This window comes from Lupinus angustifolius, chromosome LG19, assembly GCF_001865875.1.
Source record: "Lupinus angustifolius cultivar Tanjil chromosome LG19, LupAngTanjil_v1.0, whole genome shotgun sequence".
NCBI lineage: Eukaryota > Viridiplantae > Streptophyta > Magnoliopsida > Fabales > Fabaceae > Lupinus > Lupinus angustifolius.
The window spans coordinates 16,692,801-16,706,085 of record NC_032027.1 but is presented as its reverse complement, the minus strand read 5'-3'; the positions used below and the strand labels follow the sequence as shown (position 1 = coordinate 16,706,085).

Below are 13,285 nucleotides of genomic sequence, written 5' to 3'. Positions count from 1 at the left end.
CTACCTTTCAAGATGGCTTGATTTCTTTTTGAATTGGGCACTAAGAGCTTGTTGAGTCTGTCTTTCAGATATTCTCTCAAGAAATCTCTGCTCATGAGCTTCTAAGGAGCCTTGCAGCTCATCAATTGTTAGAAGTTCCATATCTTTAGATTCCTCAATAGCTACTACTACATGATCAAATTTAGCAGCTAATGTTCTAAGTATTTTCTCAACAATACCTTGCTCAATTAATTGCTCTCCACAGCTTCTCATTAGATCAGTTAGTGCCCTGATTCTTGTAAAGTATTCTGAGATAGATTCTTGTTCCTCCATCTGCAGCAATTCATACTGTCTCCTCATCATCTGCAGCCTAACTTTCTTCACCTTCAATCCCCTTGAGTAACATTTGTCAAGTGTTTCCCAAGCTTCCTTGGCAGAGCTTGCAGCAGAAATTTTTTCGAAATTGGCTCTGTCCACACATTGGTGTATAAGGAAGATTGTCTTGCAATCTCTTTTCATGGCCTTCTTGTGCTCCAACCTCTGTGCTTCTGTGGGATTTTCACCAAGCTCATGAACCCCAACCTGGACCACATCCAAGCATTCTTGAAACCCGAAGATGGCCTTCATCTGGATACTCCAATGATCAAAATTCTTGCTGTCCAGAATAGGTAAATTCATTGTAAATCCTCCTGATGTTGTCATCCTCTTCCTCCTGTTTCAATGGCTATGCTTCACTGCACCAGCGTGTCTTGATGGCTCTTCCACAGGCTTCTTGGATCGTGTAGCTCTGATACCACTGTTGGAAACTTTACAACAGATTGCTTGAAGAAAGAAAAGAAATGCAGAGAAAGAAGAGTGCTAAATTTAGAAAGTGTAGATTGGTTAACAACTACCAATCCAACAACCAACTTCTATTTATAGAAACTTCAATGTTTACAAGCCCAAAACCAACTAGGCCCAAGACTCACTCATACCAAGCTATAAGCTAATGAATTACCATTTTATTTCATTCTAACACTTCTTTCCTTACTCAATCAATATATATCTCCTTTTGTCACAAAAAGGAAATCATATAACTCCTTACATTGTTCATTGTTGTTGAATAAGTTTTTGTAGAATCTTAATTGACCAACATAGTATCTTAACCACGTATGCGGTAAGGAGCAATGGTTTAATGCTTTTTTTTCTTCATCCACAAAAATGGATTAACAGAATTTTGATTATTAAACAAGAGGATGGAAATTAGTATGTTCCTCCTGCATGCATACAATTTCAATGGTGCTACAATCAGTACCTATGTGCCTAACGCTATATTTTTTAATGTAGATTCCTCATTCGACACTGGTTCACTTATTTTTTTCATTTTGTATATTTTCGTCTCCTAAGACTTTGTTTGGGAGTTATAAAAAAAATGAAAGGAGAGATCACAAGGTAAGAAATGGAAGAGAAAGAAAGTCAAATCAAAATAAAACTCTTCCTTATTTGAGATTATAAAATTTAAATGGAAGAAGAACCAAAAGTTAATGTAATAATGCAAAAATATTATTGACCATTCCTTTAAAAGAAACCATAGTATTAAAGCATAAATGACTCTAGGGTAGGGTAGAAGGATCTTGTGATAAGGCTCGTATTGATTAGTATGACAAACCTAATGTGGTACTTAAGCCATAAGACTCTCACACTAAATCTTTTGGGTTAAACTCTCTTCATATGGTTCAGTCCTTTTCATGATTGTTCGGGTCTTTTTTGCAATATAGGCTTTCTCTTCTCTAGGGGCTGAGCTTTGGAGAGTTTGTCAAGAGGTTTTGATAATATGAGAGAATTTTCATGGATTGTGTTAATGCTATTCATTTAGTTCAAAGTAGTTGCCTTGAGGATCATTAATGTTACACTCTTGTCTGTTATGTTTCTTCGGCTAATGTTCATAAAAACAAAACATGCATGTTCCCCTCACCGGTCAAGTGCTTCAAGCTGATGAACACAAAACTCATTGAATTCATCCTCTTAAATCTCGTCCACCACATCATGTAATCAATAATCAATAGTGTTTAAAATGCATTAACTTATATAAAAATGAATATAAAGCAAAACCATAATTTCCAATTTTACTAGATTGATTCCGAAGTCCTCATACCAATTAAACCCAATAACAATGAAAACTCTTATAATAATAATAATAATAAACAATTGCAGCAACTAAGATCATACAAAGAACACCAATTTTTTTAACATGAGAAACCTTCATAATGTGAGAAGTAAAAACTAGATAACACAAATCAGTCAATCAAGTTTAACTATGATCAAAATTGAAATACAAGACAAATCGTGCTCAACAATAAGACATACAACATAGCAAGAGCTTGAAAAGGAAACAAATAAGCAATAGAAAAAACTAGAAATCAATTACTCTAATAGCTTGTTTTCTACAACCCCAAATGACTTCTCACTGATCCAACCAATCAGAATGAAGTACTAGAAGTTATGAACGTGCTGTCCAAATTTTAGTCTAATTCAATGGTGAATGAAACAAAGATGTATTTACAAATTCCCCACAACTACTATGAATTCCGACTTGTTGTCCAAATTTTTTCTTCTCTTTCACTTTTTTATTATCTCTTTTTCCCTAAATTGATTGCACATATTTACCTCATCTGACACCTCTCCGTTAGGTTAAGTGGGATAGGTAAGTTTTGATTAATTGAATCTTTCTCCATATAAAATGAACAAACGCAATAAGTTCTTATGTAACTGAGTTTAGACATATAAAGAGATAATTAAAATAGACAAATAGAGAATGAGAAAATAGTGCATATAATTATGACGTAAAAGTTTTCTTTTTTACATCGTCATCATCCATATATTAGCAGCTATTTTAAAAAAGAACGACCCGAAAGACATGATGCATATTAAACTTTTTCATTTAAAACATAATATTTCTTAAGTCTTGGTTGACGGTAAATCTTTTTACATTTTAATGTGTATTTTCACAAATTATATTTTAAAAATAAAAACGATTTTCAAGTCTTTTTATGTATCACCGTCATCTTAATTTGAGATAATATTTTAAAGAAAATTTAATGTCATTATGAAACAAGTATATATAATTGGAAATAATTGAATTTGTACCTCTAATAACAAAATTGATTTTATATTAACTATATAATTTATACATTTAATTTGAATACTCAATAGGTTTGGTTTTTGTATGTATATGAAAAAAAAACTTATTGGTATATAAAAACCTATTTCAAAGTGTTTTATATTTTAAAATGGATTAGGTTATGGTACTCCTCAATACATTTGGTGCACAATATATTTAATTTTTGTGCCAACATTAAAAAAGTAGTTATCATTGTGTCTCTTGAAAAATGCCATCTTTGTATAAATAAATGGCTAGTAAAAGTTTTTAAGTTCTGAATTAATACAAGTTCTGAATTCCTTAACTTGATCTGTTAAAGGTTTTACTGTTGTATAATTCCCAAGAATTGTATTTGCTGCTCCAGTCACAATGAGGTCGTTGTTTTTAATACGTTTTGTAGCATGGTTAAATGTAATCAGATTATCAACCATTTTAGATAAAACAATTCAGTTTTCTGTTTTTGGATTCTTACTACATCTTAAGAATTGATTTCAACTACACTTATGATATGACAACCATTATCAATTTTAGAAATACTCACAATATGACTATTTGTGTTTCCCACAAACTGGTTACAAGTGTTACAATTTGACTATTTGTGTCAATTATAGTACTACGGAAATAAATAAAAAATGAGAAGTGAGCTGGAAATGTTTTTGGAGAGATCATGAGGGAGAGAAGAAAAGTTGAAGAAATGCTCTCAACTTGGACTAGTTTTTCTGAATGGGGAAACATCTATTTATAGTCTGAAGACCCTACAGCCAAATCAATCCAACAACCCAAGTGGAAGATCTCGTCCAAATGGCCACAAGATTTGACGGTTAGGATGAATCCAAGCTCAACCCGTGCATTGCATGTGTGGGGATTTTGTTTGTATGAAATCTTCATCCACCATAAAACTCATTGTACCCCTTGGGGCTAGCCCTTAAAAATCATTAAAGAAACGTCCCTCCTCTATGTTAAGTGTTTTTATTTCACACTAAAAAATCCTCATTAATGGTGCAATAATAAGCCATTAATTCTATAAGATCCAACATTTACATTACCCCAACTCTTCAAATCAAACACAAGAATCAATCCTTGTTTTGCTCAGATTTTACACCTAATTTACACAGGTTCCAAATTTAACATCATTTTGAACTTTTGATACAATTTAAATAAGTTAAGATCTCTATCCAAATATTAAACAAAACCAATTAAGTAATAATGAAATAATTATCTACATACTATGGCCCAACTAGATATCCGGTGGCATTATTATTTTGTTGACCCTCTTTCATTGTCGTTACTTAGGATCAATTGCCCTACACCAACTTGTATCTACACTAACAATTTTTTTGATGTCCAAAAGTAATATTATTAGAAATATATCAAAGATACAAGAATAATACAAGGACTCCACCATGAAAACTGAAAAGTTACCTTCTTATTATAACATAATGAAGATTATTCTTAACTTCCTTATGTTGTTGGGAAGCTATTCACGCAAATTGTCATTTGTACATTAATGGTATAGTGTTTTTCTTCAAAGTTTTTAATGTATTTAGAAATGATTGTCTCATATTAGCACAATGATTGATATTCATGATATATTTATATATGATTTTGCTAAATGGATAATTGATTGACAACTAATAATTCATAAAAATAATATGTAAAAAAACACTTGATATACACGTCTAAATTAGTAGAAAAATTCAGTCCATGTCTAAATTGTTAACACGGATAGATTCAGAAGGTCTTGATATACAAACATTGAAACATACACATGTGTAGTAAATACTTTGACAATGATATTTTTTTATAAACAAAGTATCACATATATAATAATTGTACAAAATATATGGGGGACCAGCAATACTTGTCCCATTTTGAATCTGTACCTAATCATCAAACCATACTGAAATAATACAAAGGCCCTAACGTAGATATCTTCTTCTTTAATACCGTACTTACTGGTTATCAAACCCGTCAGGATACTGATATAATGGTATAGTGATTCAACCAGTAGTTCACTAGTTAAGTCGTATACATTAATATTAAAAAATCAATAAAAAAACTAATATTTTTTTATCTTTATAAAAAAATTAATTTTAAATAAAAATTGGCCAGTATAATTATTTTTGATCAGTTTTAATTAGTATAATTGCATTACCGGTATAATTGTCATACCATACCAATATTAGGATAGCTAGTCAGCACGAACCGGTTTTTACAAAATTGCTAAATATATAAACAAACACCTTAGTTTAAACATAAAAAATAGTCTCCCTAGAGGAAAGGAAATAATTAGTTGTCCTATTTATTTGAGGGTGGAAATATTAATTGCTTGTAATGGATTATACGAACAAGACATATGACAAACTCGTGAGACACATGTATCATGATTCATGATCTTCCATTTAATATATAATAAAACCATATACGAAGTTACAAACAGGCTGTTCTATATGACTCATGTTTCCTATCTTAGCATTTGTGTCCATGTGCACCATAGAAAATCGTACTCGGATCACACACCACGCAACAAATAACACTCTATCTTTCTCTTTCTAATAACAAATTATCTAACGAGTTAGACTTCTCTTCATTACTGAAATGAGAACTGTTGTGTAAAGTAAAATAATATGAAATGAAAATTATATCATTTTATTTATACTCGTAATAACATTTTTATCGTAAAAGTAAAAGGAAAAATACATACTCGTTATTAACATCTTATCTCTTTTTTTTGTTGGCATGCAATAATTCTAATTTATGACCACGTGTTCTTACTGTCTTTATTAATATAGGTACTAGAATGTGGAAACATGTAGATGTAAGAGAAAAATAAGAGTCTAGCTAGAGAGAATAAGAAATCTAATAAACTAAAATGTTAAGTGTATACCAACATAATAATACACATAATAGTTATGTACTTGTTGTACACATTTTCACATTTTCAATAAATTCAATTTTGTATTCCCTTTAAACTCTTTTAATCCTATAATAACCCTCCATGCTAGGTTTTACACATGGTACTTCCTCTTTCCTAATTATAAGTCAATAATATGTAACGAATAATTAAGTTTCATTGTCTTTCATTCTATCGATTCATTAAAAAAAACTCGGAGAAAATTACAAAGGTGATTGAGGTTGTTGACACGTCAAAATCCTATAAAATCGGACGTGTTTCAAGGTCCAAAGCCAAACTAAATTTTCAACACATTAATAATTATAACATCTTTGATAATTATAATAACATTTTTAAGACATATTCCGGAAATATAAAGTAAAAATGCTATTATTGTTAAATATTAATCCAACAATGTTTTCAAGTCATATTGTTAACGTGACGGTCCGGGTCCAAAATGAAATTATGGGTGGATTGTATGGATGGAGATCAATGTCCCCATTCACGTTCTATTTGTTGCCTTTAAGTTAATAAGAAATCTTGATTCATATATAAAGAAAAATTATAAAAATAAAATTAATATTTTAATATTATTTTGTAAAATTTGATTAATTTGAAATCTGAAGATAGGAAAATTATAGGACAAATGATCTTTGTCCGACTTTTATAGTGTTCTATCCAAACTCATTTATATTTATTTTCATCTTATCATTTCTTATAAAATATAATAATTACTTCTTATGTGAATGTGGATCCTCTCTGTCTAAATATTCTCGTTTTTATGTCCTAAACTAATCAAATCTCATTAAATAAAATAAAAAATTATTTCTTGTTTTCATTATTTTTGTTTTTGAGTATGTATTAAGTTTCATTATCCCCGTTCGTTTTATCTGGCTTTCAATCGTTTAACTGTTGCAGAAACTGTGGGGTATAATTAGTATCGATGAATGTAGCACCAAAACCCATCCTAGTTCATAGCATGAGTATTCTCTTCAAACTGTCACGACTATCTATGTATAAAATTTCCTGAAGATTATATTTCAGCTGCCACATTAAAAAAACAGTTACTTTCAATTAGGTTTATTATGTTTTTTAGTATGTCATTTATCTTTCTATAATTATTATTTACGTAAACTAATAAACAATTAATTATTAATATAGTAAATTACACTGATACCGCTGAGTTTTTCAGTGAATTACACAAACCATCCGGACCTTTTTAAAACCTACACAAACTCCCTAATTATATATATACATTATACTGACTACCCCTGTAAGATAGTAAGTGTAACTTCTTAAATAAAATATGGTGATGGGTGTAATTAAGTCAAACAAAATACGATATATTGTAAAAACATGTCCAAATAGTATAAGAGTTTATGTTTATTCTTTATTTTGGTTAGTTAAAATATAATATGAGAGTAATATAAACACACTTTTAGACTTATTGTTGGGTTTATTCAAGTGTGAAGTCTCACATTAGATATGCGGGGAAGAGTGAAAGAGTTTATAAGAAGGAAAGGCTCATGGAACTAATGCCTTAAGGTTTTGGTTCAAGATGTGGTGTCTCACTTAGGACTCTTCACTCTTCCCATACTCATGTAACAATGGAACTCCCCGGTGGTTGGAGGCTCCCCGGTAGCAGTCTGGTCCAACAAGTGGTATCAGAGCCGATGGTTCGGCTGGGACATGGTGGACTGAAGGGGGAGCGGACCGGAAAGTGTGTGGTACCCACACTTGAGGGGGAGATTGTTGGGTTTATTCAAGTGTAAAGTCCCACATTGGATATGCGGGGAAGAGTGAAAGAGTTTATAAGAAGGAAAAGCCCATGGAACTAATGCCTTAAGGTTTTGGTTCAAGACGTGGTGTCTCACTTGTGACTCTCCACTTTTCTCATACCCATGTAACAATGGAACTCCCCGGTGGTAGTAGTCTGGTCCAACACTTATTGGTGTAGTTTGTAATGAATAAAAAATAATGAATATACATTTAGTTTATATTATTCAGACTTGTCTCCACAATATAACATATTTTGTTTGATTTAATTACACTCGTCATTATTCTTTGTTAAGAAATTACACTTGTATTCCTTACAGGGCTAATAAGTGTAATATATATGTATAAATATGAGTGATTTGTGTTGGTTTTAAAAAGCCAAAGTGATTTATGTAATTTCATTAAACCTCAGATGAAATGGAATATATTTCATTAAATAAATGAGTATCAGCGTAATTCACTCTCATTAATATTCTTTTAAACTTTGAAGGAGATGAAAGGGAATATTTTTTTTTTGCAAATTGGATAAATAAATATGAAATAGCGAGTAAATGGGTCCCTGAAGCCAAAATGCTACGTGGATTTCCATCTACCTGTACTATTTTTCTGAAGACATCCTTGAGAATAAAAATTGTTCTTAAATATTAGATACGTTATAATAGTATTAAATAATATTCACATATATATATATATATATATATTTTGACGTAAGAGGAGTATACAGGAATGTCCAATTAGATCTGGGTAGTGCATTACCCAGACCCATTATGTTGCTTCATTTTGAATCTAGATCTATGGTGATATAAATTTGGTCTATTACTTATGGGTCCTTGGGTACTAGCGGATCTGAGGGTTACTACAAAATTAAAAAGATATTAAAAATAATTTCTAATAATTTATTTAATTGTATATTTGTTTATTACAATCTTATATGTTATTGATGTAATCAACAAAAGAAAAAAATATAAAAATAATTTAAAATTTTAAACACATTTTAAATTGATTTTTTCAACATTATGACGTAAAATTGATTAATAAAAAATGTTCAATAAACATAACATCAGTACTTAACAATATAACATCACATTTTAACAACATATCAATTATATTTACGAATTAACAATATAACATTATGGATTAACAATATAATATATTTTTAGAGAGGGGTCAACATATTCTACTTCTCAGTCTTCAATTCAAGGGAAATCTGATGATATAAATTTACACATTAATTCAAACCATTGGATTTCCTTAGAATTGATGGCTAATATATTGTATAAGTTATTTAAACTTACGTCATTGCCCAGACACATTCAACATTGCGTCTTCAAATCTCGAGTCTTATTACTTACTGGTCCAAAAACCCGACCCATTGCGGATATTTTTTTGCAGATACTCATGGATCTCAGTACCTATTATCATCCATAGGGGTGTAGGGTACTTGCTCCGTCAAACTCTACATGTCTAAAAAATATATTATTCCACATTTAAAAAATATATTTTTAATATTTTTATCGTAGTACAAAGTAATAATTTGTAACATATTCTTTAGTGGGATACACAATGTCATTATTAATTTTTATATGTAATTTGTAGTTTGTAATGATTGAGTAGTATTTAACACAATGAGTAATTAATATACGATAAATTTATGTTTGTTTCCCACTACAACCTAAAACTTATGGATTTGTCCATGTAATTACACTATATATTTACTATTTCTTACATATTTCAATAAATATTTCACTTCGCCCATAATACTGAATGTGGTAATCTTGGAATTTTAATATTTTATTCATAAATTTAAGAGTTATAATTGTTTGTACTTATTTTTCTTAATGCATGTAAATTAATTATGAGTGTCTTATATTAATGAGTTTTCTCTTTCAAAATCTCTCTACTTAACTACTATCTCACATCATATTATCCGTTTTTTCATTATAATTGTTCGTACTCATTTTTCTTAATGCATGTAAATTAATTATGAGTGTCTTATATTAATGAGTTTTCTCTTTCAAAATCTCTCTACTTAACTACTATCTCACATCATATTATCCGTTTTTTCATTATAAAAAACATGTCTGTTAAGAAAAATAATTCTGTTGGACTAATTTTTTTTTAATGTTTTTATTAGGTTATTTACAATTATTATTTTCGTTGCTGCCTTCCTCCTTGACCAGGCCAAAATGAACGAGGAACAAAATATTTTTTCCTTTTTCATTTCCCATCAAAATTCCTCTCCTTTAAAAATCTGCCTTATTTTAATTTTATTTTATATATTTTACACATATGAAAGAAGACATATTTCACCATCTTTCTTATTAATTTTCCTCTCTACTCATTTTATTTCACACTCTTTTCTTTTCTCTTTTCAAACAAGGATATGACTATTGACAATTTGACATTACTACATATTTTTTTGCAATTATCAATGACGAATCACAATACTTTATATGTTAAAAAATAAAATCATAATTGATGAACAATGAGTATTAATAAGCAATTTAGGGTATTAATAACCGAGAAAGCTTTTACCATGTACAATAGAACATCTCATGTGATTTAACATCACTAATAAAATATAATCTTTACAATATTTAATCTATTCTCTATAGAATAACGAGTAAAGGTATATTTAGTCTAAGAAATCTAAAGATATTTCAACTAATTAAAGAAATCCATCTCCTTAACTTCATATATAAAGCAACATTAAATAGAGGTTTCCCATTATGTTATTATTATTACAATCGTTTTGTTTAGCATATTAGCTAATAAACTATTTGAAAATTTATAAATTAGGTAAAAGCTTAGAAATTGGTAGTGGTAACTGAGTGTCAATAAGATTAAGATGGTAGTTTGGATAATCATAATCATTGGGAGCATATATTATATCCCAAGATTTATATTACTTCATATATCATTTCATTTTAATTGGTTAAAATATAAATTAATATATATTTAATTCTTATTTTATTTTTATGGTCAATAAAAAATAATAAATACATAAAATAATACACAATTTATAACAGAATACATCCCTAGATAATCATTTATCCAAAGCAATAAAACAAACCAAAACTTGGAAATGCAATAATGGAAGTGGGAAGAACATGTTGAAGGCTCAGCATGTTGGTCCATTTAAGTTCTTTTGTAAACGTGGCATCAAAATTATTGAACCTACAAAATGACAGAAAAGCCCTCCAATTTGTCCCCCCAAGGTCCCAATCATTTTCCCATGGTCCCCCAACCAATAATGATTGAATATTAACCCAAAATTACAATGGATCATGGAACCTTTTTGCACTTTTGCTTTCTCAGTACACCTGAAAGATTTATTATTCTAGGTCTTAAAAATTATATTTTGATTTAATCTTATCTAAATAAATAATTGTATATTGAAAAGTTAACTTTTGACAGTGACAATGTCTATAAGAATCTCAAAAAATGAAACAAATGTTTTTGATCGATTAATTATTTATATAAAATCATTAACATTTGTTGACATAAAGAGAGGGATAAAAATAACTAAAATCTTGTACCAAAACATAACTAAATCCAAAACCATTAGCTACACGCCGCGTATTTCATCCTCTTCCATTACTTAATTTAAAGAAATTAATGTGCACTGATTATATATGAGTTTTATGCACTATTCTATCATCTATAATGATAATATTATTAATTTTTTAATAAAAACAATATAAATAAATAATGTAGTGTATAAATTTTTAGACTGACAATAAACATGTTTAATTAATTAATATTACATTATTAAAATGAAGGAAAGAAACAAGTTGGGCCCACATTTGCTATCGGATAAGATTGATAGATGAACGTTCCTGATATTGCAACGTTGCAGCTTCCTCTCATAGTCGCGGGTCCCTTATGGATTGTTCAGTTGTACATCAACCTATCATCCTCTTTCTGTTTTCTTTCTTTTTTTATTCTTTAAAATAACAAACTATTCTTTCTCATCTTAATTACACTATAACATCTAAGAAAATTTTATGGTATAAGTTACTTTATATTTCTTATCAAATATTTATTATTTTTTATGTTCTATTTATATTAAAATCAAATATATTATTATTACTTAATTATCATCTATATTAAATTGTTATTGATTTTTTTAAAAGTATAAATAAATTATGGGTGATACAATGAATGTTTATAAATCTTTACGTGTTATCTATGTATATTATAGTAACTTACAAGAAATATTAAATGAGTGTAAGCTTGTAATATTAAATGAGTGTAATATTACAAACTTTTATTAGTTTATAAATTCTATTTCAAAATTTCTTATAAATAGAATGAGATTTTTCCTTAGACTTTTTTCTCTCGCAATTATTGAAATTAAAATATAAAGTAACAAGAGGACATAAAAAATAAATTTATGAACATTGAAGTATATCCAAAATCTAAATAGTTGGGGCGATGGGTAGGTTGAAATTATTGCACGTTAGTGACGTGGATCCAAGCTGTATGTCAAATTTCATAGAACTAAATGGGAGGTCAAATACCAACTAGCTCAAGTTTTTTTCACACCCAATAAAAATGTGATTGTTATACTATTATATTAATTCTATATCTAATCACCTTTCATTGGATTAAAAATACACTATGAACAGGCTAAAATAGACAACTTGTTGTATTACTAAAATTCTAGATGGCAACATAATACAATAAATTATCACATTTGTTTCTGTTATCTTTTTCAATAAACAGACTTTTTGGAAGATAATATCTGTCTAACAATAATAATGTAAGGTACCACTTGATTCCTATATAGATTAAAAGATTAATGATTCAATTTTTAGAAACAATATCGGTTATGAATGGATTTAATTATTTATATACGGGATAAAGGAATGGATTTAATATGTATACACTGTTAGTGTAAGTGTTTTTATACTGTCAATAAATCATTACCATTGATTTATTTACTACCATTTACTCTCAAACAAAAATAATACAAATCAATTGTGAATGATGTATTGACAGTGTAAAAAATTTACACTGTCAATACACAGATTTTAAACTCTATAGCAATATATTTAGTTATACCAAAAAAAATATTTATGGTCTTTGGTTTAATGTCACATCTCATTTTATTGAAAAAATGAATAAATTGTTGAATGTTTAAATATAAATGGAAAATTTATTTTATTAACTAACACATAGAGTGTGTACATTTTTAGACATAATTTTTTAATCCAATATTTGTAGACTATTATTCAAAAATTTATATACTAATCATTAATATTATTTATTAATAATTAAATATAAATATGAATTATACTGTTCATAAATTTGTTTCTCGTTTTTTGTGTGATCAGATCTGAATTATCGAATTGAGTGCATCCAACTTAGGTGAGAGAATTTTATCTCATTTGCGCGGCGAGTAGAGTTTAATATGACCCATGTGCCTAACGGTGGGACCCACTTGTTTAATATAAATATGTATATAACACACATTATCATGAAACAAAGCATTG

General features: G+C 28.8%; 1 protein-coding gene across 1 annotated transcript; it reads right to left on the bottom strand.

Annotated features, from left to right (window-relative positions):
• LOC109334028 lies at positions 1-657 on the bottom strand. The gene has a single exon (XM_019569600.1). It carries the CDS (start codon positions 655-657, stop codon positions 1-3), a length of 657 nt encoding a protein of 218 aa, XP_019425145.1.